This window comes from Sciurus vulgaris, assembly GCF_902686455.1.
Source record: "Sciurus vulgaris genome assembly, chromosome: X".
Taxonomy (NCBI): Eukaryota; Metazoa; Chordata; class Mammalia; order Rodentia; family Sciuridae; genus Sciurus; species Sciurus vulgaris.
The window spans coordinates 128726388-128748255 of record NC_136471.1 but is presented as its reverse complement, the minus strand read 5'-3'; the positions used below and the strand labels follow the sequence as shown (position 1 = coordinate 128748255).

The 21868-nt window shown below is 38.3% G+C and overlaps 1 protein-coding gene across 1 annotated transcript in view; it reads left to right on the top strand.

Moving 5' to 3' along the window:
* EGFL6 (EGF like domain multiple 6) overlaps positions 1–21868 on the top strand; it is a 65267-nt gene that overhangs the window by 15491 nt on the left and 27908 nt on the right. Inside the window, exons 2-4 of the mRNA XM_079123186.1 lie at positions 9927–10039; positions 15097–15189; positions 19145–19264. Of these exons, the coding sequence (XP_078979312.1) occupies positions 9927–10039; positions 15097–15189; positions 19145–19264 (326 nt within the window). The remainder of the gene's footprint in view (positions 1–9926; positions 10040–15096; positions 15190–19144; positions 19265–21868) is intronic.

Genomic DNA, 21868 nt, shown 5'->3' with positions numbered 1-21868 from the left:
TAACTTCAGCTGTGGAGACAGTGATTTTCTGATTAATTTGATCAATGTAGACAGAAAGCTGTATAATGCATTAAAGGAACTCTAGACAACACTCAGCATTTAGTTCAGACTCCCAAAGCTCAGGGTCTCCTTTCCATAGAGACTTGGTCACCTATGTTGATACTTCCATGACTAAAGATTGGGTTCTTTGGGTCCTACATATTACTAAATATTATTTAGGAAGAGACTTCTGAGAAAGAGAAGGAAAAGGAAGAAAGGAAGAAAGACAAGAAAGAAAGAAAGAAAGAAAGAAAGAAAGAAAGAAAGAAAGAAAGAAAGAAAGAAAGAAAGAAGGAAGGAAGGAAGGAAGGAAGGAAGGAAGGAAGGAAGGAAGGAAGGAAGAAGGAAGGAAGGAAGGAAGGAAGGAAGGAAGGAAGGAAGGAAGGAAGAAGGAAGGAAGGAAGGAAGGAAGGAAGGAAGGAAGGAAGGAAGGAAAAGAAATGAAAATAAAAGAAAGGAGGGACTGGTCAGCCCATCCAGGCCTCTGAAGGTAGCAGAGAATGTTGATGGGATTGTTTAGTCCAAGGTCAGACTTTTTCTTTCTGGTTAATAAATTTATTTTTGTCAATGAACCCATTATATCAGGTGCCATGGTATTGGGTCAATCAAACCAAAAATTAATTTATTTCCAGATGTGTATTTAATTCCAATTACTGATACTTATGCCTTAACCATTCATCTTTGGTATTCCAGAATGCACTGGCCTAATTTTATACATTTTTTTAAATGCATGCCTCACAAACATAGAACCAAATTCAATTCATATTGATAGTATTTTTAAGTTTTTTTGTACAAGAGGATTCACACATAAGGAAAACACAATGTATACTTGACTTTAGGAAAAGAAATGACTTTTTAATCCTACTTTGCTGATCAGGACAGGCTACTGCATCAAACTGTTTCAAAATCTCAGTGACTGAATGCAATAAAAGTTTATTTCTTTGCCTGTCTTATAAGGCATGTTTAGAGGGCCTCTGCTTCATGCCTTCACATGGGGCCAGGCTCCATATTTCTTGGGAACCATCTTCTTCCAGGTCCAAAAACTCTTCTTTATTCCATGGGCTGATGAGAAAGAAGCATATGGAGGATCCCAGGGGAGCTTTATGAGACAGGATTGGAGGTGGCCCACATCCCTTCCACCTACATTTCACTGGCCAAACTTAGCTATATGGCCATACGTGACTGGCAAGCAGCTGGGAAATGTGTAATTTTGAGCCCAGGAGACATAGACACGGATTTGGTGAGCCCTTAAACTTCTCTTCTAAAATTTTTACTTGCAGCATATGAAATCACAGATGTTTGGTCATCTCTTAACCTAGAAAAACTGGCAATTTCATTATCCATAATACTTACAACCAGGTATTAAAGTGGAAGATTATTGAATTAATGATGAGAAAGTTAGCAAGTGGTCATGGAATTAGAGCAAAGGCAAGTTGGAGATGACACTTGGAAAATTATCTGGATAATATGCTAACATTCACTTGGTATGTCATTTGACAACTTTGTAGAAATTAAAAGGTTTTTTTTTTTTTAGCAGCTTAAAAAAGTTTACAAGGTAATGTGTGCTCTGCTATTATTGCCAGTACCATGTTTGCTTGTGCTGGATTCTTCCTTCCCCTGGATCATATTGTTTCAACTTAAACATAAAAACTTTAATAATTAATTTTCTTTTCATATATAATGTAGAATAGCTGAATACATGCATTTTTTAAAACTGCCAATATAAAACACAAATATGGATTCTTAGTGTAGTAGAGCAATTTCCTCTAGCATCTACAAATCAGCAAGTTAATTATTAGCAATTCTATCTACTAATGATTTTTCCCCCATGAAATTCTTTTTCCATTTTCATGACTGGATGTATAATTTGATGATGAAGCTAGTAAAATCCCAGTTGTGACTGGCCCTTTGAAGCTATCTCTCAAAACTGAGTGAATATACGGACCTCACACCTATTAATTAAAAGTCATGTTGTTCATTTAGAACTCGTATTCCTCTGATGTTTTTTCCTACAGTGCTGGTTTAAACTGCTTGGTTTCCTTTAGGAAATGTGCACAGAACATGTTGCTGCATCCACAGAGCAACCAGAGACAGAACTGGTGTTGTCTGACTTGTGTACTTGTTTAAATATCAGAGTGCATTTTATAGTTCTCAATCATAGGTTGAGTTGATTTTTAAACAACTATCATTTGCATTTTTTCAACAAACAAGAGTAAGGGTAGATTTGATGACAAATTTCTGATATCTTCCAACAGAGCTGTAATACTAAGATGTATTTGTGACTGGAGAAGGAATTCCTTGTAGTGAATAAGAATTATTACTTTATTCACAAGTTTTTAATGGCCCAAGTGTTAGTCATTAACGTCTTGGAGTTTTATAAGTGACATTTTGTACAATGTCAAAAATAATGACTTGGGAGAAACTAATACACCTCAGATTTCTTAGTTTCACCTTTTCACCTGAAGGCAGGCATGTGAAAGTAATAAAGCTCAAGAGAAAGAGGATTTCTCTGGAGAGCTGTGGTAATGTGCAAATGGTATATGAATTTCATCTTCTGGTAACTTTCTCCTCTTAGTTAACCCCAGGCAGTATTCTTTGCAATTCAAACTAATTAACTTTGACTAGTACATATGAAATAAGTTTGGCTGCCTATATCAGAGACTCTGGACTGGTTTCTAATTAGGCTTTTAAAAAATATCATATTTCAACAAATTTCAATTTGTTTTTGTGTGACTTCACATGTAACCATTTTGGAAATCTTGTTGGAGCTTATTGAGCTCACCCTAATTCTATGGAAGCTGTTGCATATATTGCAAAATCCTTGATATTTCGAGCTGCTTGAAATCCTTCTATAACTCCCTGGAAACTTGAAGATGAACAAAATGATTCCTGTGGACACAGGCCTTTTCCTTCTGGCTCCTTCTTATCTCCCTGACTCTTCTCCATCCCACCATTCCTGTAGCTTCCCTTCCCACTACCCTGCTCCATACATACCACTAGGCTCACACTCGCAGGCCACCAACTCCTCATGTTCTTAGTGACTGCATCCTTAACACAGGTTATTTTCTCTGCCTGTAGCACCTTCCTCACCATATAGCCTCCTCCAATGTCACCTGGATAGATTTCACCAGTCACCAAAGTTCATATTAGACATCATTTCCTCCAGAAAATTTCTTACCCAACCCATCCCAATCTAATAATTCCTGTATTTTCACCTAGATTCTGAAAAACTCACCCCTTTGGTAGGGTTCATATGTTGGAGCAAAATTACCTGTTTACTTATACATCTTTGCCCCTAGAATATACATTCTTTGTGGGTAAGTGCTGTTTTAGTCAGCTTTTTCACTGCTGTGACTAAAAGATCTGACCAGAACAATTGTGGAGGAGGAAAAAAAATTTTGAGGGCTCATGGTTTAAGAGGTCTCAGTCCATAGACAGCAGATTCCATTCCTCAGGACTCAAAGTGAGGCTGAACATCATGGCAGAAGAGTGTGGCAGACGGAAGCAGCTCACATGATAATCAGAAAGCAGACTCCATTCACCAGATAGAAAATGTCCACCTCCTTCAGCCACACCCCACCTGCCTTCAGTTAATTCACTGATTGGGTTAAGGCTCTTAAACCCTGGTCATTTCTCCTCTAAACTTTCTTGCACTGTCTCACACATGAGCTTTTGGGGGACACCTCACATCCAAACCATAACAGTACACAACCTAATTGTCTCAGTGTCTAGTATGGTAACTTACATGTGTAATTACCTAATACTCTTTGGGTACACTAAAGGATAGATGGACAGATGGATAGTGTGGTGAAATGTGTTCTCTTCTAACTTTTGATACTGATGAAATACTTAGTCTTTCTTGGCCTTAGTTTCTTCGTGTATAAAATGGTTATGTTTTAGCTGGATAATAATGTAAGATCACTTTCCTTAAGGTGAAATTCTATGGTATTCTCCCCTTACAGTAAAAATTGGTTCCTATAGACATTAAAAAACTAAATCACACGGAAACCATGACATCCATGAGAATGTGCCTCATAGGCAGAGATTATTATTGACCAAAGGCCCTAATGACTCTGCTCTTGGAAATCCCTCACCACTTTTTTCTTTTTTTTTTTTTTTTTTTTTGCAGTGCTGGGGATTGAACTCAGGGCCTTGTGCTTGCAAGGCAAGCACTCTACCAACTGAGCTATCTCCCCAGCCCCCTCACCACTTTTAAGTGGAGTTACAACTCCCACTGGATGCTCCCACCAATGTCAGAGACACTACAGTAGGCCCTTCTATGGGAAATGTGGCTCTTCTCTGAAGTCAACACATCTACTAATACTGATTCTACTACAAGTACTAATAAAAGCAATCAATTAGGGAGCATTTACTGTATTAGTCACTGTTCAAAGTCTTTTACATATACTAAATCATTTCATTGGCACAAATACCCTTAATGTTTTTGTTATCCCATTTTAGAAATGAGATAGCTGAAGCATGGAAAGATGAAGTAACTTGCCAAAGGTCACAGAGTTAATATATAGAGAGCCAGAATTCAAACCCAGGAAGGAAACTGTAGTCTTAACTATCATGTTACATAACCTCTCAACATCCAGAGTTGATCCTAATCTCTTTCTAGAAACACTACCCTCATTTGCCTTTCCTGGCACTGTACTAACTTGGTGTCCTCTGAGCATTGCCTAGGTCTCTTTCTGGACCATCCTCTTCCTTGGCCCACCTCTTACATGCTGGTTTTCTGTACTAATGGCAACAGCACAGCTCTGAAGGGTTTTAAGTAGCAAGGTTATTTGATAAGATTTTCCTTTAGAAAAACATCATGGCAGGAGTCTGGAAAATATAGACTAGAGGGAAGAAAAATGGAAGCAGGGATATCAGTTGTTTCAAAAGATAGAACCTCTACCCGAAGCCTCCTCTTATGCTACATCTACTTCCTTACCTGCAGATGATTCCCAAATTGAGTCCTTCTTCCTAGACTTCTAGTCCAAATATCCAACTTTCTACTCAACATCTTCTCTGCATAATGAGCACTCAAATCAACATGTGCCAGAGACAGGTCAGCATTTACCCTATTTACTATTATGTTCCTCCATTCATAGTCCTCATTCCAGAAATGTCTCATGCTATTTACCTGACGGTATGTCCCTCTCATACTTCACATTCAACTGGCTACAGTACAAGTTCCATAAGCTCAGAGAACTTACTTCCCTCTTGGTTGGTGATGAACCTCTGGAAAGTAGCCCAGTGCCTGATACATTGTAGATATTCAATAATAATTGTTGAATAAATGAATGACTCTAATTCCTTACCAAGTATTTTGGTTCTACCTGGAATCCATCCATTTCTCCCCACCTCCACCTCTACTGCTCCAATCCAAGAAACCAGATTCTATCTTTTGAAACAACTGATATCCCTGCTTCCATTTTTCCTCCCTCCAGTCTATATTTTCCAGACTCCTGCCATGATGTTTTTCTAAAAGAAAATCTTATCAAATAACCTTGCTATTTAAAACCCTTCAGAGCTGTGCTATTTCCATTAGTATATAAGCCCTATGACTCTAATTTGACTCACAGAACCCTCTGGGTCATAGCTGCTTCCCACCTTTTTAGGCTTATCCCCCACCAGCTCTTTCTTTTTGTTCCAGTCCTCTGGCCTTCTATGGGTTCTTCAAGCATAAGCCTGACATCCCTTACATCTTAGTCTACAGTCATTCTCTGCTGGTAATATTCTTTCTGTCACTCCATGTGGTTGACTCCTGCTCACCTTAAGTCTCATTTAAAAGTTGTGCCCTCAAGGAGAACATCTCAGACCCCTACAATGGATTATGTTTCTTTGCTTTAAGCTTCTGTAGTATTCTATGTTTAGTGACTTTATTACCCCTACTCCCTTATCTGAAAGTTCATAAGCCAGGGACCCTGTCTTTCAGGTTCACCTCTGTATCCCCAGGACCTAGCACAAAGATCAGTATATATCAATGCCCTATTAAGGATTATACTGTTTATTTTTTTTTTTTTTTTTGACATCAGGAAATAGGTAAGGCCCTTCCTATTGGTACTGGAGAGCATATTACTTGGAAGGCTGCAGTTGAGAAGTTGACAGGTAATCTCCAAGATTTTGTTGCTAGATTAAAATCTAATTAAGTGAATTCCACATTTCTTACAAGAAATATGGAATAAAAATCACATAGGAAGAATTTTCTCCTATACAACTTTCCTTTTCCTCATGTTTTCTTTTTAAATCCAACTCAATGTCACCTCCCTTTGATACCTTTCTCCTCTTTCCCAGGTAGTTAGTTCCTCCATTCATTCTGCTCCCCAAACACTAGCTTTGTGTTACTAAAAGAAAAAGTGAGAATAGGTTTTGCTACATCATCAAGGTTTGTTACAGAAACAAGTGTAGTTAAGAAATGGACTCTTTGAGTAACTTTATGGAAGGGTTTCTTGCAGAATAAAAAAAAAGTTACATTACCTAGTTCATCAAGAACTAGGGTTAGTTGGTTTTACCAACTAATTTCAATCTTGTGTTCCAGTCTTAAAGCCATTAAGACAAATAACCGAATCAAAAGGGGGGGAAAGACCTGAATAGACATTTCTCCCAAGAAAACATACAAATGACCCTTAAACACAAGAAAGATGCTTTATTCATTAACTATCAAGAAAAAGCAAATCAAAACCACAAGATACCACTTCTCACTCACTAAGATGGCTACAACTTTTAAAAAATGAATAACTACTGCTGGAGATTATGTGATGAAATTAAAATTCTCATACACTGCTTATAGAATGTAAAACAATGCAACCATCTTCAATAACAGTCTGAGAGTTCCACAAATATTAAACATACAATGACAATATGTCTTAGTTCAAGTCACTGCAATAAATTGCCAAAGACTGTGTGACTTATAAACAACATAAATCTGTTTCTCACAGTTCTGGAGGCTGGAAGTTCAAGATCAGAGTGTCAGCATGATCAGGTTGGGGCCAGGACTCTCTCCAAGGTTTTAGACTTCTCAAGTTAGCTAGCCATTCTTGCCTTTTATAAGGACACTAATACCATTCATGAAGGTTCTACCCTCATGACCTAATTAGCTCCCAAAGGTCCCACCTCCTAATACCATCACATGGATATTAGGGTTTCAATATACAGAATTGTGGAGGCACAAACTTTCAGTCCATTTTACCATATGTCCCAGCAATTCCACTCCTAAATGTATAACCAAGAGAAATAAAATGTATTTCTACAGAAAAATGTATATCTGCACTCATAGCAAAATTACTCATAATGGCCAAAGTTGCAAACTACCCAAATATCCATGATGAATGGGAAACAATATATGTTATTTTTGTTCAGTGGAATATTATTCAGCAATAAAAGGGGCTAGAATAAAAGGGGATAGTTGTTTTAACAAACTTTAAAAGTTTCCTTCAAAACTTTTGTTACATTAAAGAAATTAGGCACAAAAAAACATGTTGTATGATTCTGTTTATCTGAAATGTCTAGAATAGGCAAATCCAGAGACAAAAAGTGGATTTATGGTCACCAAGGGATGGAAGGAGGGGGGAATCACAATTGGTTCTTGTTGAAGTAATGTAAATATTCTGGAATTAAATAGCATTGATGGGTTATAACATAATAAGAATACTAAAAATCCTTGAAGCCTACATTTTCAAATGGTAAATTTTATGTTATGCAAATTATATCTCAGTTTTTTAAATGGTAAAATAAAAATCTTAAGGACTTCATTGTATTTAGACTAGAACTGATTTACTCAGCCCACTCTCTCTTCAGTCATTCCTTGGTTTTTCTTTAGGCATAGTTATTTGCAGATTGTAGGTCAAGATTGTGGTGTCCCTCCTAGAATTGTAATATGCAGATTAGATTATGACAGATGGCTGTGTTATTTCTCAGTCAAAGCTCTTTATCAGGGCTTGGGGGTAGAGCTCAGTGATGGAGCACTTACCTGGCATGGTGCAAGGCTTTGTGTTCTATCCCCAGCACTGCAGACAATAAAATAAAGCAACTCTTTCTGAAAGTATTGTAAGGATACCTACCATTGCTGTCCTATATTGTAGTATACCTGTTCACAATACACCACAAACATAAGAGAGCAAGACCAGCTCCATTTTTTTCATCACTACACTACATGTGCTTAAGTCAGTACTTGGAACACAGCAAACATTCAATGGATGTTTATTTTAAAGTAAGAGTACTTACTGGAAGAAAATTTTGCCTTCCAGGTAATATTTGGCAACATCTGGAGACATATTTGATTGTCAAAACTGGAGTATATGCTATTGGCATCTATACATAGAGAACAGGGGTACTGCTAAATATCCTACAATGCACAGGACAATTCCCAACAACAAAGAATTACCTGGCACAAAATATCAGTCATGTAAAATGTTGAGAAACTGTATACTAAATGGTTGAGTGAATGGTTTATGAGTTCCATTTAAAATTTTTTTAAAGTTCCCTTCAAAAAGAAGTAAATCATGTCAACCTTGCAATTTGTGCTCTCAGTTTGTAAAATGTCCCAAACCATATCTTTGTAGCTCTTAACTGAGAAACTAAGTTTGTAGGAGAGGCAAACTGAGGGAAATCTATAAGCTGTGTAACTGTCTGACCATGACTAAGATATTATTAACTGGTATAAAAGTCCATCCTGTCACAGAAAGCATATGGTAAAATGTGCATTCCTTGTCTGATAAAGAGCCCAAGAAACGTTTTTACAGTGCTTTTAATATTTGTGAGAAATATCAAATACAGCCCTTCACAAAACATGTAATGCAAGTCTTTTTTTCCAGTCTTGATAGCAACCCTGCCCAATGCCAAGAGAGTTAAGTGGGTAAGTGTGCAAGAAACTTTCTCCCTGGTTACATTATTAAGGGAGAGGGAGCACACTCTTTCAAGCCTCTAGATTAGGGGTCAGCAACTACAACCTGCAGACCAACACAGAGTGGCCCCATTTTTTACACAGCCCATGAGCTAAGACCAATTCTTGTACTTTTAAATGGTTGGTGATGAATCAAAAGAATGCTATGTATGCATGACACATGAAAACCATATTAAATTTGAATTTCAGTATCCATAAATGAAATATTATTGGAATAGATATGCCCATCTGTTTACTATTGCCTATAGCTGCTTTTCCTCCTGGACAGGGACTTTAAGACCCACAAAACCTAAAATATTGACCATCTGGCCAATAAACAGTAAATGTTCAATGACTTCTCCGCCATAATTAAAGAGTTTAGCAAATCGTACTTCTAGGAGGCCACATGGGATGAGAACAAACCCTCAGCTGGAGTCCCCAACACCTGGCTCTACTGGGGCTCCACTCAATTGGGCTGGAGTTTCCTGCTCTGTAACATGAGAGGGCTTAATGGAAAAATCTCTAGCTCTTAACTGTCCGTAGTATGCTGTGCTTCCAGTCTGTCCAGGAGTTCCCAGGTGGCCAATGAGGTAAAAGTGCAGAGTTCTTGTATGCATTAAAGACACACAGCCAGTGAGTCACATTAGCATACTCAGTACTGAAACAGCCACAGAACTGGATAGCCACTGTGTCCATACAGAACAAATTTGAGATGTGGCACTCTACCTGACTCAAAAACATACATTTTGGGTCACTTTCATGTGCCCTAGCTTCAAAGATTATGTAACCCTGGGGAATAAGGAAACAGACAAAACTATTGGGGAAGTCTGGCAAGAAATGATAGCAGAGGCTGCCTACCCCAAAATTCAGGTTTTCAAGATGGAATTTAGCACTTCCTCAGGTCTGTTGAAATGAACCAGGTACTTGAAATTTCTCTAGTTCCTTTAGTAGCAGAGAAGAGTCTCTGTTGCCCTTTCTAGTTTTTCAATTCTAACATGTGACTCTTTATCCACAGTCCAAGGGATCATGGGTTGTCAACATTGGCACACCAGCCTGGGGTCTGTCACTATGGAACCAAACTGGCCTGCTGCCATGGTTGGAGAAGAAACATCAAGGGAGTCTGTGAAGGTAAATCTTGTAAAATCTCAGGTCACCCTGAGATAGGTCAGTAAGGATAGGTCAGTATCCTTAGGTTTTTAATCTGTTATACCATAGGCTGTCACAAAATTGCCAGTGAATTTCCCTGGATAGGAACATAGATAACTACTAATACTCAAGGCTCCCAGTGAGATCTCTTCCCATCTGAAATGTTGCTGATATTGTCACACTAGACATGTTTGTCTTAGGAGACTCTCTGGTCAATTATTTTTGCTACTCTCTTAGTTAAGTATAACTGGGTTTTTATTTCTGTTTTAGTTTTCACTTAATGTGGAGAAAGTGAGATGGACAAAAACAGGCCAATTGATGTCTTCTTCTAATTATAGTTTTTCCAACTGATTTCTAATGAAATATACTTTTTAATTATTAATCACTCAGTCAGTAGGCTTTAGGGACAGAAAAGTAAAGCTTTTACCTTATAGATTTGCTACTTACATTTTTAAAATTCATGTGGCAAGTTTCTAAACAACTGCAATAAATACATGCATATATGCAAAGATTTTAAGTATTTTTCTGATATTTTTATACAAATTGAAAATTAAGGAACCATAATTTTTCTGGGACATTGTTTCAAAGACAACATGTTAGGAACTCTGAGAGAAGGCTTTGATAATTTCAAGAGGTTAGGGGAGGACAGAGACAAGCACAGAGTTTTGTCTTGTTTTGTTTTTTACATGACTTGCCACAATGATCAAGACTTGCAGTATAGAAGGATCAAATCCATATTCCTCCCAGCTAACTGTCTGAACAGGGATGCAGGATAAGAATCTGGTCTCACTGTTCCTGAGCAGGTGGCAAATGCCTGAACCTCAGTCCTTTATATGCTAAGTGAGATAATAACATGACTATATGCCCTGTAAAAGCATTAAAATGTTAGCTATTTTTAGGAATAACAATGCTACCTTCTTCTTGCTGGTCTGACCATGCACCAATCTCCTCCTCTCCAGCTGGTGCAAAAATATCTGAATTGACTACAGGTGAGGGCAGAACTTGATAATATCTAGCCATGAAACACAATGGAGGACATCAATACTGCTTCCACATGTTCTATATTATACAAAAACTTCCACCATCATGGTTCCCATGTGATGAGACAGCAAGAGTATGAAAATGCTGGAAAAATGATCATCATTGCCTACTCAGATAAAGAAAACTAGAACATCCTGTGGAGCCTGTGTCAATTTAAAGGGTGGATAGATTCTCACTTTGATTGGTTTATAGTGTCATGATCAAGGGCATTGTGAACTAGATTGACATGGGTGACCTTGGGCAAGGTAGGTAAGCTCACTAAGACTTCATTTTCTCCTCTGCAACATGGAGAGAGTAGTACCTGCCTCAGAAGATACAGAGAGTAAGCATTAAAGGGTTTGCTCATTATCTGGTACACACGGAAAATACCTTATAAATTACTATGGATTTTTGTCTGTTAAAGTACCAGGCAATGGGAAGATTAAATATGGCTTTATTCTTTTTCTAGACACAGCATAACACATTTTTATTTGAAGTTAGTCAGGTGTAAAGGAGCAAAACCATGTGACACACATGATTTGGAATCTTTCTTACAGTTGCACAAACCTAGGAACTTACTGCCATAAAACTTGTAAGACAAGGCATGTCGTTGGTGAATAAATTAGGGAAAGATTTGGCTTTCTGGAAAGACTATGCTTTAACTGGTTCAAAGCAGTTTGGCCACAGTGTGCACAGCCATTCACATTCTCAGTGCTTTAGTGGACTATATGCCACAGGCATGAAAGAATTTAAAACAAGATGTGCAAAAATCAAGCATAGAGGATTTAAGCAAAATGTTGAACATGCGAGTATTGCAAGCTGAAAAAATTGTTGGTATCCACTGCCCCAAATATCTGAGTTTTAAATTGCAGTGATTTTTATATCTAAAAATCCGTATCATATTTTTTTTTTCAATTTGCATGGTCCTTCTTGATGGTAAAGCTGTATGTTCCTGGAAGCACAAAATAACAAAGGTAGTTAGTCCTTCATTGCTGGGTTTCTGATTTCTAAGCCAGAGTGTGGGCTGCACACATCAATCTGCCCAAACAAGCAGAGTCAGACCCTCGTCTCAATCTGCACAGGCCCTTTGTTTCTCTCAAGCCCTGTCTCCATGCATGCTGGAGTTTTCCAGTTCTTGGCTTCTGGCCTGTCTAAATCTGCTCCCAGAGGAGGGTCTGATCAACTCCATATCATTAACCTTAAAATATAAATCACTGTAGAGAGATGTCCATAAAAAAAAACTCCCTAATGAAATGTTGCAGATGAAGGAGTTTGGAGGAGAACAAGAAAATTTCACTTTGTGTAAAGCATGCTTCAATCTCTGGCCATTTTAGATACGAACTAAGTTTCCCTTTGCCGTGGATTGGCTTTTCAAATCACAAATCCACAGTTACTGTAAATTGAAAACATCTTTCTGAAGCTTTGACCTTAGAGCAAGGGTATTATTCACCATTCCTCCTATGTGCTATTTGGCATTTGTCCTGGACTTTTCTGTCTGGATCACATTGGAAATCAGTTTCCAGGGAACAATCAGAGGTCTTCAGGGCTTAAAAAAATAAAAGATTTATTTTTCTAACATCTGAACTTAAAGCTGCATCACCAAGTACATATCCATAACAAAATAGAAACTGGAAATTAAAACCTATCTCTTTTGACTCTAAAAGTGGAAAAATTTTGCTGGGAAAGCATTTTTACCATATCTTCTCAGTTATTTGTTCAGGTCTATAAAATGTTCTCCTGTTAAAAGTTCTACACCTGTGACTTCATTCATTATTCAGAAATATCTGCATGTGTAGCATGCTCACAACACTATATCAAATGCTATAGGAGAAACAACAATGAATGATTATTAAGTCCCTGTCCTGAAAGCACTTAAAACCAAGTAATAGACAGAAATTAAGGATGAAGCCAAATAATGCCTAACTTTTTAATAAAACAAAGACAGATTGAATCTATCCCAATTATTGATTCCTACTTTTATTAACGAAGTTAATAAATGTTAATGAAGTCTGATCCTAAGCCAACATGATGAAGATTTGGACCTACTTTTTCTTCTATAAGGTGCAGGGGTCTCTGGTCTGATTCCAAGGTCCTTGATCCATTGTGAGTTGAGTTTTATGCAGGGTGAGAGATAGGGGTTTAGTTTCATTCTGCTGCTGAAACTGGATTTCCAGTTTTCTCAAAACCATTTGTTGAAGAGGCTATCTTTTCTCCATTGCATATTTTGGCCCCTTTGTCTAGTATGAGAAAATTGTATTTATTTGGGTTTGTCTCTGTGTCCTCTATTCTGTACCATGGATCTACCTGTCTATTTTGGTGTCAATACCATGCTGTTTTTGTTACTACTGCTCTGTAGGATAGTTGAAGTTCTGGTATTGTGATACCCCCTGCTTCACTCTTCCTGCTAAGGATTGCTTTAGTATTCTGAAAGGAAACTATCAGCAATGTGAAGAGAGAGCATACAGAGTGGGAGAAAATATTTGCCACACATACTTCAGATAGAGCACTAAATCTCTAGAATCTATAAAGAACTCAAAAAACTTTACACCAAGAATACAAATAATCCAATCAACAAATGGGCTAAGGAAATGAGCAGACACTTTGCAGAAGAAGATCTACAAGCAACCAACAGATATATGAAAAAATGCTCAACATCTCTAGTAATAAGAGAAATGCAAATCAAAACTACCCTAAGATTCCATCTCACCCCAGTTAGAATATGATTATCAAAAATACAAGCAACAATAGGTGTTGGCGAGGATGTGGGGAAAAAGGTACACTCATACATTGCTGGTGGGGTTTCAAATTAGTGCAGCCACTCTGGAAAGCAGTGTGGAGATTCCTTAGAAAACTTGGAATGGACCCTCCATTTGACCCAGCTATCCCACTCCTTGGCCTATACCCAAAGGACTTAAAATCAGCAAACTATAGTGATGCAGCCACATCAATGTTTATAGCTGCTCAATTCACAATAGCTAGATTGTAGAACCAACCTAGGTGCCCTTTAATAGATGAATGGATAAAGAAACTGTGGTATATATACACAATGGAATATTACTCAGCCATAAAGAAGAATAAAATTATGGCATTTGCAGGCAAATGGATGAAGTTGGAGAATATCATGATAAGTGAGATAAGCCAATCCCAAAAAAAAACAAAGGCCAAATGATCTCTCTGATAAACGGATGATGATACATAATGGGGGGTGGGAGGGAGGCAAGAATGGAGGAAGGATGGATTGTATAGAGGAAAAAGAGGGGTGGGAGGGGTGGGGGGAAGGAAAAATAACAGAATGAGACAAACATCATTACTCTATGTACATGTATGATTACACAAATGGTATGACTCTACTTCATGTACAATCCCATCTGTTTACAACAAATCAAAATAAATAAATAAATTATTTTAAAAAGACAGATTGATTTCATTGGCGAGGCCTGCCAAACTTCCATACAGTTCTCAAAGTTAGATGGTAACTAGGAGAACATTCATGGATAATTGCTGCATAATTCTTTCATACTGGGGCTATTTCCTGAGCTTCTGGTAGATTTTGATCATTCAAAAGAAAAATAGGAGAGAAAATATGGAGGAGATGGGAATAGGCCAGAGTCAGAAGAAAGGGGAGGGACCTTGGCACTTGCCCCAGGGTTCCTGTGGGGTCTCTTCCAGTGCAAGCATTCCTTTTCTTTTATTAAATGTTTTGTGTTGACATACAAAACTGGCTATGGTCTGGGTGGCTCTGTATTTCTTTGAATAATACTGGAGGCATGGCAGCTGCTGAGAAAATGAGCACAATAAATTGGCATTTGTTGGATAGTAGATCTGAGGATTGCTCTTCATCACATGGAAGCTCTGTCCAGTATCTGAGAGGTAAAAACAGACAAGAGAGGAGGCAGATCAGCCTGTATGTGTCCCCAAGAAGTTCTCTGCCAAGCAGAAGATGACTGAATTTGACATACACACATTTTGCCCTGTCAACTTCTGTTATTTTATGATCAGGACATCTTTTTCCTTCACAGCTACATGTGAACCACGATGCAAGTTTGGTGAGTGTGTGGGACCAAACAAATGCAGATGCTTTCCAGGATACTCTGGGAAAACCTGCAGCCAAGGTCAGTACAATAACCAAGATTGTAGTACAAATTCCGTCAGTAGTCAGGGTTGCAATGAAATATGGTATGCAGGATTTCTTAGGTTATTTTAGTCAAATCTTCAAATGAATGTGATTTCAGGATGAGACTTTTCAGCCAATATTCTCTCCTCAATAAATGTAAAAATTCTGATGTCTTTGTCAAGGTGCCCAATGAAAGGCCCTTTTCAAAATACAAGAATTTTATTGTGTTTTAAAACTACCTGAGTAATGTTTGTTTTTATTCTTAAGAAATCCAACAAGGCAAAAGGGCAAAAACTAAAAAGTGAGAGTCTCCACCCCTAATCCTTATTATAACCATAGTTAACAGTTTGATCTAGTTCCTCAGAGTCCTTTGTTAACTGCAAAAATGGAAGTATTTCTCATGGGCATCTCTACCTGTCAGCATTTACAAAGCTACTTCACACTTGTTAAGGCCCTATCCCAGCACCTAAAGTGAATATTTTTATCATTTATGAAACAAATGCTTTATTTAACCATGATCACTAACATTGCATCCAATTTTCTTACCATTGGAAACATTGCTAAATCAAACATCACACTACTACATCCTTGCACTTTTGAGTATTTGTGTCAGGTAAGTGTCTAGATGGAATTGTTGGACTGAATGGCATGCATTTTTTATTATAATAGATATATTTTTAAAAGATAATCTGTGATGTTTGTCTTTTGCTGTTTATCTGAAGACATGAAAGTGCTTATTTATAATGTCTAGAAGAGTGGTCCTCAACTTAGGTGATTTTGCCCTCCAGGAAGAGTTCCAGATAAAATGCAGATGCCCACCTAAATTTAAATTTTAGACAAACAGCAAATAATTTTATAGTACATGTATGTTCCAAATAGTATATGGGACATACATACACTAAAAAAGTGTCACTCATTTACCTGAAATTCAAATTCAACTGAGAATCATGTATTTTTATTTGCCAAATCTGGGAACCTTACCCCAGGGGACATCTGGTGGTTTCTAAAGATATTTGGAGGGGTATTTCTACCATCTTCCTCACAGATCTTCTGTTTCAAAAGGGTGAATTGAAAAATTATAATTGGATATAATAAGAAACCCATGCATGCTAGTTTTCAAGTCCCAATAAAATGTTAACATTGAGGGAGTGGTCCAATTGGCCAGAGTTTTGGAGCTGTCATTCATACAAATGGGTAGAGAACAGGGATGCTGCTAAAAATCCTACAATGCATAGGACGGCTCCCACAACAGAGTGAACAGATGCAAATGTGAGTAGTGCTATTGGTAAGAAATATTATGGTGAAGAAAAATACCTATTTGGAGCAAGGAATCTGTTCTTTTCTATAGACCAAGAGGTTTCACCTTGGATGATTTTGCCACCCAGGGGACACTTGGAAATGTCTGGAGACAATTTTGTTTGTCACAAGTGGGTGTGGGGGTGCTACTGATATCTACTGGATGGATCCTAGAGATGCTGCTAATGGTCCTGCAATACACAGAACAGCCCCCACATCAAACAATGATCTGGCATGTTGACAGAGGTTGAGAAACCCTGGCATGAAGAAACAAGCTATAATTATAAAAGTGTCCCCTGTCCTATAATAAAGTTGAACAAAGATCAAAAAATCAAGTTTAGTGAACATTAAGAAAGGCTGCCAAGGTTCTAGAAGGGAGGGTGACATTTCAGCAACAGGCACACTCCACTCTACCATTCCCAGCCCTTGCTACTAAGCCCAGAGGTTAGCTACATAACACTGAAGTAGCCTTTATTGAGCTGCCAGACCTGCAGCCTCAGAAATGAATCTCTTTAAGTCCTACCACCAGTGTGGAGGCCAGAGCCCCAAAGGTGCCCCTTAGAACTGCATCCAACTGCTTGAGAGAAGTGCATCAAGAATCATGTGCTCATGAGTGATAATTCAGCTGTGTCCCCTACCAGAAGTTTCACACCAGAAAACTTGCTTTTCCATATGTTTTGGATTCTGTATCAAGAGACTTTTTCAAGAGATTTGGAATATAGACCATGTTTTTCATGCTCAGTTTCAAGACCCAGTAAAATATTAACACTGAGGGAGTGGTTCAGTTGACTCCAGTTTGGGAGCTGTCTTTTCCCTACAGCCTCCCTGCTCATGGAAGCCTGATCAAAGTCCACATATATCCATTTGTGGTGGCAGGCTTCAGTCCTCAACTGATGTCTTTCCCAAAAATGCTCCTTCCAAGAGACAAGTGAGTCACCTCTGAGTTAGGCCAAACAATGGGGTATTCCTGGGTTTGCCATTATATCCAATCAGCTTTTACCAGTTCCCCCTTTGGAAGCCATTAGGATCTACAAGGGAGATGGCAGGGTTGAAGGGATAGGCTATGGAGAAGGGAGTTTCAAATGTCCTGTTAGAATGTTGGGAAATTCCCATATAAGGATCTTTTCAGAAGCAAAAGCAATCATTTCTATATATTCTAGGGCACATTTTGCTTTATGCCATGCAGAATTTTTATCTTACATGAATCTTGGTTGTTTCCTTCTTTCTGTATCTTTCTTGGGGGAGTAAGATATGAGGCCCCCCCCCCACACACATGACCACAATTCCAAAGAGAAAATCCTCTACCCATGATCCCTTTTAAAGATTTATTTTCCTTCCATATTGCTTTTTATTGTAATAAAAGTAGTACTTATTCTTAATGTTTAAACTATTTTTTAGAAAACATTGAAGAGCACTGAGAAAGAAGACATCCTTAATCTTATCCCTAATGACAACCATGACTAGCATTTATAGCATATCTTCCCTGTTGTTTTTTTCTTACACATTTTTGTTTATCTTTTTATAAATTTGGTGTGTATACACAGAGCTTTGTAAAACTTCTCTTATCACTTAGCAACATCCTATGAACATCTTTACGTGGGATTAAACATTATCTTACAACCTTACTATCAACAACTTCCTGACAAGGATCCTTCTAGAAGGGTGTGAACCAAAGCAATTTGGTCAGTCTGGAGTCACCCAAAATAACAATGATTGAAAGGAGGCTGTGCTGTCAGCATCTATCATAAGTTGCCTGGGAAAACACTATAGACAGAAATATCTAAATTGTGTATTTCTGACTTTTTATTCAAGTGGTATACACAGAATTGTGCATATATCCAAAATATACAACTCGATATATCTTCACAAACACCCAGATCAAAAATCAGATTCAACAGCCTCACCAGAAGGACTTTCATGCCCCGTCTTGTCACTTACACCCCAACAAAACCATATCTTGGCCTCATCTATCATAGTTTAGTGGCACATATTTAACCGTATCAAAAATGGAATCATACGGTAGGTATATATGTATTCAGCTTCTTCCACGCAATATCATGTTTATGAGATTCATGCATCATTACCTGATGTTCTCATTTCTTCAGTCTCATTGCTATATAGTATTCATTATATGAACATACAAATCATTTATCCTGTTGGGAAGTGTTTTGGTTAATTCCAATTTGGGGTCTTAACACTAGTGCTATTATAATAATAATTCTTTTGGTGCTGAGTATTGAACAAGGCTTTGTACATGGTGGGAAAGCTTTCTACCAGTGAGCCATACCCCACCCCAACACTAGTGCTATCATGATCATTTTAGTACTTTTTTGGAGAGCACAAAAATCCTTATTTCTGTGGAATGTACACCCAGGACTGGGATTGCTAGGTCATGGATGTTGTCTACATCTAACTTTAGTACATTCTGCCAATTTTCCTAAGGGTTTTTACCAATTCACATTTCCTCTAATGGTGAATGGTCTTTCTATTTGCTCCACATCTTCACCAATCCTTCAAAATAGAATTTTATGGTGAGAGAAGTGGTGGGGTCCAAGATAGCCAACCAGTTGTTCTTCCCAAGATTGACATCGAGTACTCCCCATCTGGATGCTTCCTGCTTCAGTTAACCTTTCTCCATTTTCTAACTGCCCCTGCAGATGTGAATGAGTGTGGAGTGAAGCCCCGGCCATGTCAGCACAGATGTGTGAATACACACGGCAGCTACAAGTGTTTCTGCCTCAGTGGTCACATGCTCATGCCAGATGCTACATGTGCAAGTAAGTATGAGCAGCCAGGCAACTCTCAGTCAGTGTTTGAGGCTTGGCTGTTGACATTCAATGTTTGAGAAAAGGCTGACTTAAGTGATTAAAAATAAAATTCTAACATCACCCCAAGCTAAAACATCTTTGGGCATTTATTTCTTTTTAAAATTATGGCAAAAAATACATAGCATGAAATTCACCATTTTAACCATTTTTTAAATATACAACTCAATGGCATTCAGTATCTTCACAATGCTGTACAACCACCACCACTACCATGTTCCCAGAACATCTTCATCACCCCAAAAGGAAACCTTAGCCATTAGCAGTCACTCCCCACTCTCCTTCCTCACAGTCCTTGGCAACAGCTTATCTGCTTTCTTTCTCTGTGGATTTGCCTCTTCTGGACATTTACTTTATAAATAAAAAGACTAACAGGGGGAATAATAAATTATATATTTATGTCTGTATCTACATATATGCAGGGGTGGATTGGATTTCATCATGAAGCTAAGCACGTTGAACAAAATGAGCATATTGTTTTAGGGAGGTGATAAATTTACATGCCATCTCAGGACATCAGTCCTTCCCACCAGCTACCTTTCTCACGCCCCTTGCCCCACACCCAGTGATTAGTGACTCTCTTTGGAAAAACATTTCTGACTCACATTCCTGAAAAGAAAAGCCCTTCTGTGATAAAGAAAACTCATGTCCTGTGGGGGGCGGGGGTAGGAATCTATATTCATTTACTTATTGAGAGGAAAAAGCTTTTTAGGTTTTATGTTGCAGCTGAAAGGCAAACCCATCCTCCCTGTCTGCCTTCCCTCCTCCTCCTCTCCTCTCTCCCCATCTTTCTTTCCTCCACCCTGCAGCCCCTAGAAAATCTGGAGCCTATGCCTTTGGCCAGCTTCCTGTGGTTGCATTCACCTGGACTCCCCCCTCTCTCATCCCTGACTTTCCCAAGGTTATAAAATCTTGCCTAGAACACAGCTCACTGTCTCTCTGGCTCCTCTTTACCCTGTTCCTCTTTGGCAAAGTGCCCCCACACCAACAGTCACTCAGATCCTCCTATAGGAAGCAAGCTTAAGAGATAACCAGTCACTTGAAGTGTCTTTTTAAAATAATCATTATTATAAATTAAACAGAAACTCATACAAAACAAATGCATAGTTTAATGAATTCTTATAAGAAGGCACAGGCATATATCTTTTAAAAAATTTTAAGTAATCACTATAAAAACCTAGATAGTGGTCCCTTTTAGGAGGGCTGAGGGGAGAAGGTTCTGAGGAAGTTCTATTTGGTTCTTATTTTAAAAAGATATATGCTAATGGATGTTTCTGAAACATTCCATGAGAAGTTAATCAGTGCCAAAAATGTATCTTTCCTCAAAAGGAAAGATAGAATTATGTTAATTTTGAAGATTAAGTTTAAAAGAAGATGACTGAAGAGAAAAGAAGAAAGAAAATGAGTAATAAAATCATCAGTAGGTATTTGTTACATTACCTCTATCCAAGTATCCTCTTTCTATTTCTAGGACCTACCTATGCCTCCCTGTTTATAGTTTAAAGTATCCAGGTAGCTGCAGATCTCTCTCCGGGATGCTGGTTTTATTCTACCTGGCCCCTTGCATTCTCTCTTTTCCTGGGTGATTGGCATGTTGTGGAGGCAGGTGAATGGAGGGAGTATACTCACTGTGCTCCTCTATTGTGGACATTGAGATGAATTAGCCCCCTGCATTCATGATCCACATATACTGGACCCCTACTAAGAAAGTGCATTTTGTGATATGTTATTTTTAGCAACCAGTGACAGAGAAATCCAACAAAATTATCTAAGTCACTAAAAAAGTTAGAAGCAAGCATTTCTAGAATAGCTCAAGGAAGACTCAGTCCCTGCCATCCACAGAATATTAATCTTATTCTCACAATTATTACCTCATAGTGACAATATGGTTCCCTCAGCCCCAGATGTCATATATACATTGAAGGTAGGCAAAACTAAGGGGTTAGAAGTGATACCAAGAACCAATACCTCTTTCATGCTTGTCCCTTTTATCAGGCAGCAACATCTTTTTCAGAAGCCCCACCGCCTCCAGTGAATTTATCTTTATATTTCTTTGGCCATACTGACCCACACAGTCATTCCTTACTGCAAGGGAAGCTGAGAAAAAGACAAGTATCTTGCTTTCCAGCCTCAGTGGTGAGAATGGCAAAAGAAAAGGGCATTCAGAGTGGCTTTCAGACAGCTGATCATCTATATCTGCCACATGCTTTAATATAGGTACCTGAAAGACCAAGTCTTATGGCTCAGATGACTGTCATTGAGGCTATAAATGCATGGAGAGATCTCTAAAATGGGTTCTTCTATTCTAATTATTCAAATTGATAATCTGTATTAACAGTGACTTTTCACCCTACACAAACCAACTAAATGACAAAAGAAGTGACCAGAGCACACATAAGAGAGAGATGTAGTCTGAGGGCTGTATTCCCTACCTGCAGACAGTCAAGTTCAATGTGTTGACTAACAAAACAGACCATGGGTGGGATCCAGCCCAGGGGCCACCCAAAGACCACCCTTGCCCAGATTCCTTCTGACTCTGTATTTGGGACCCAGACA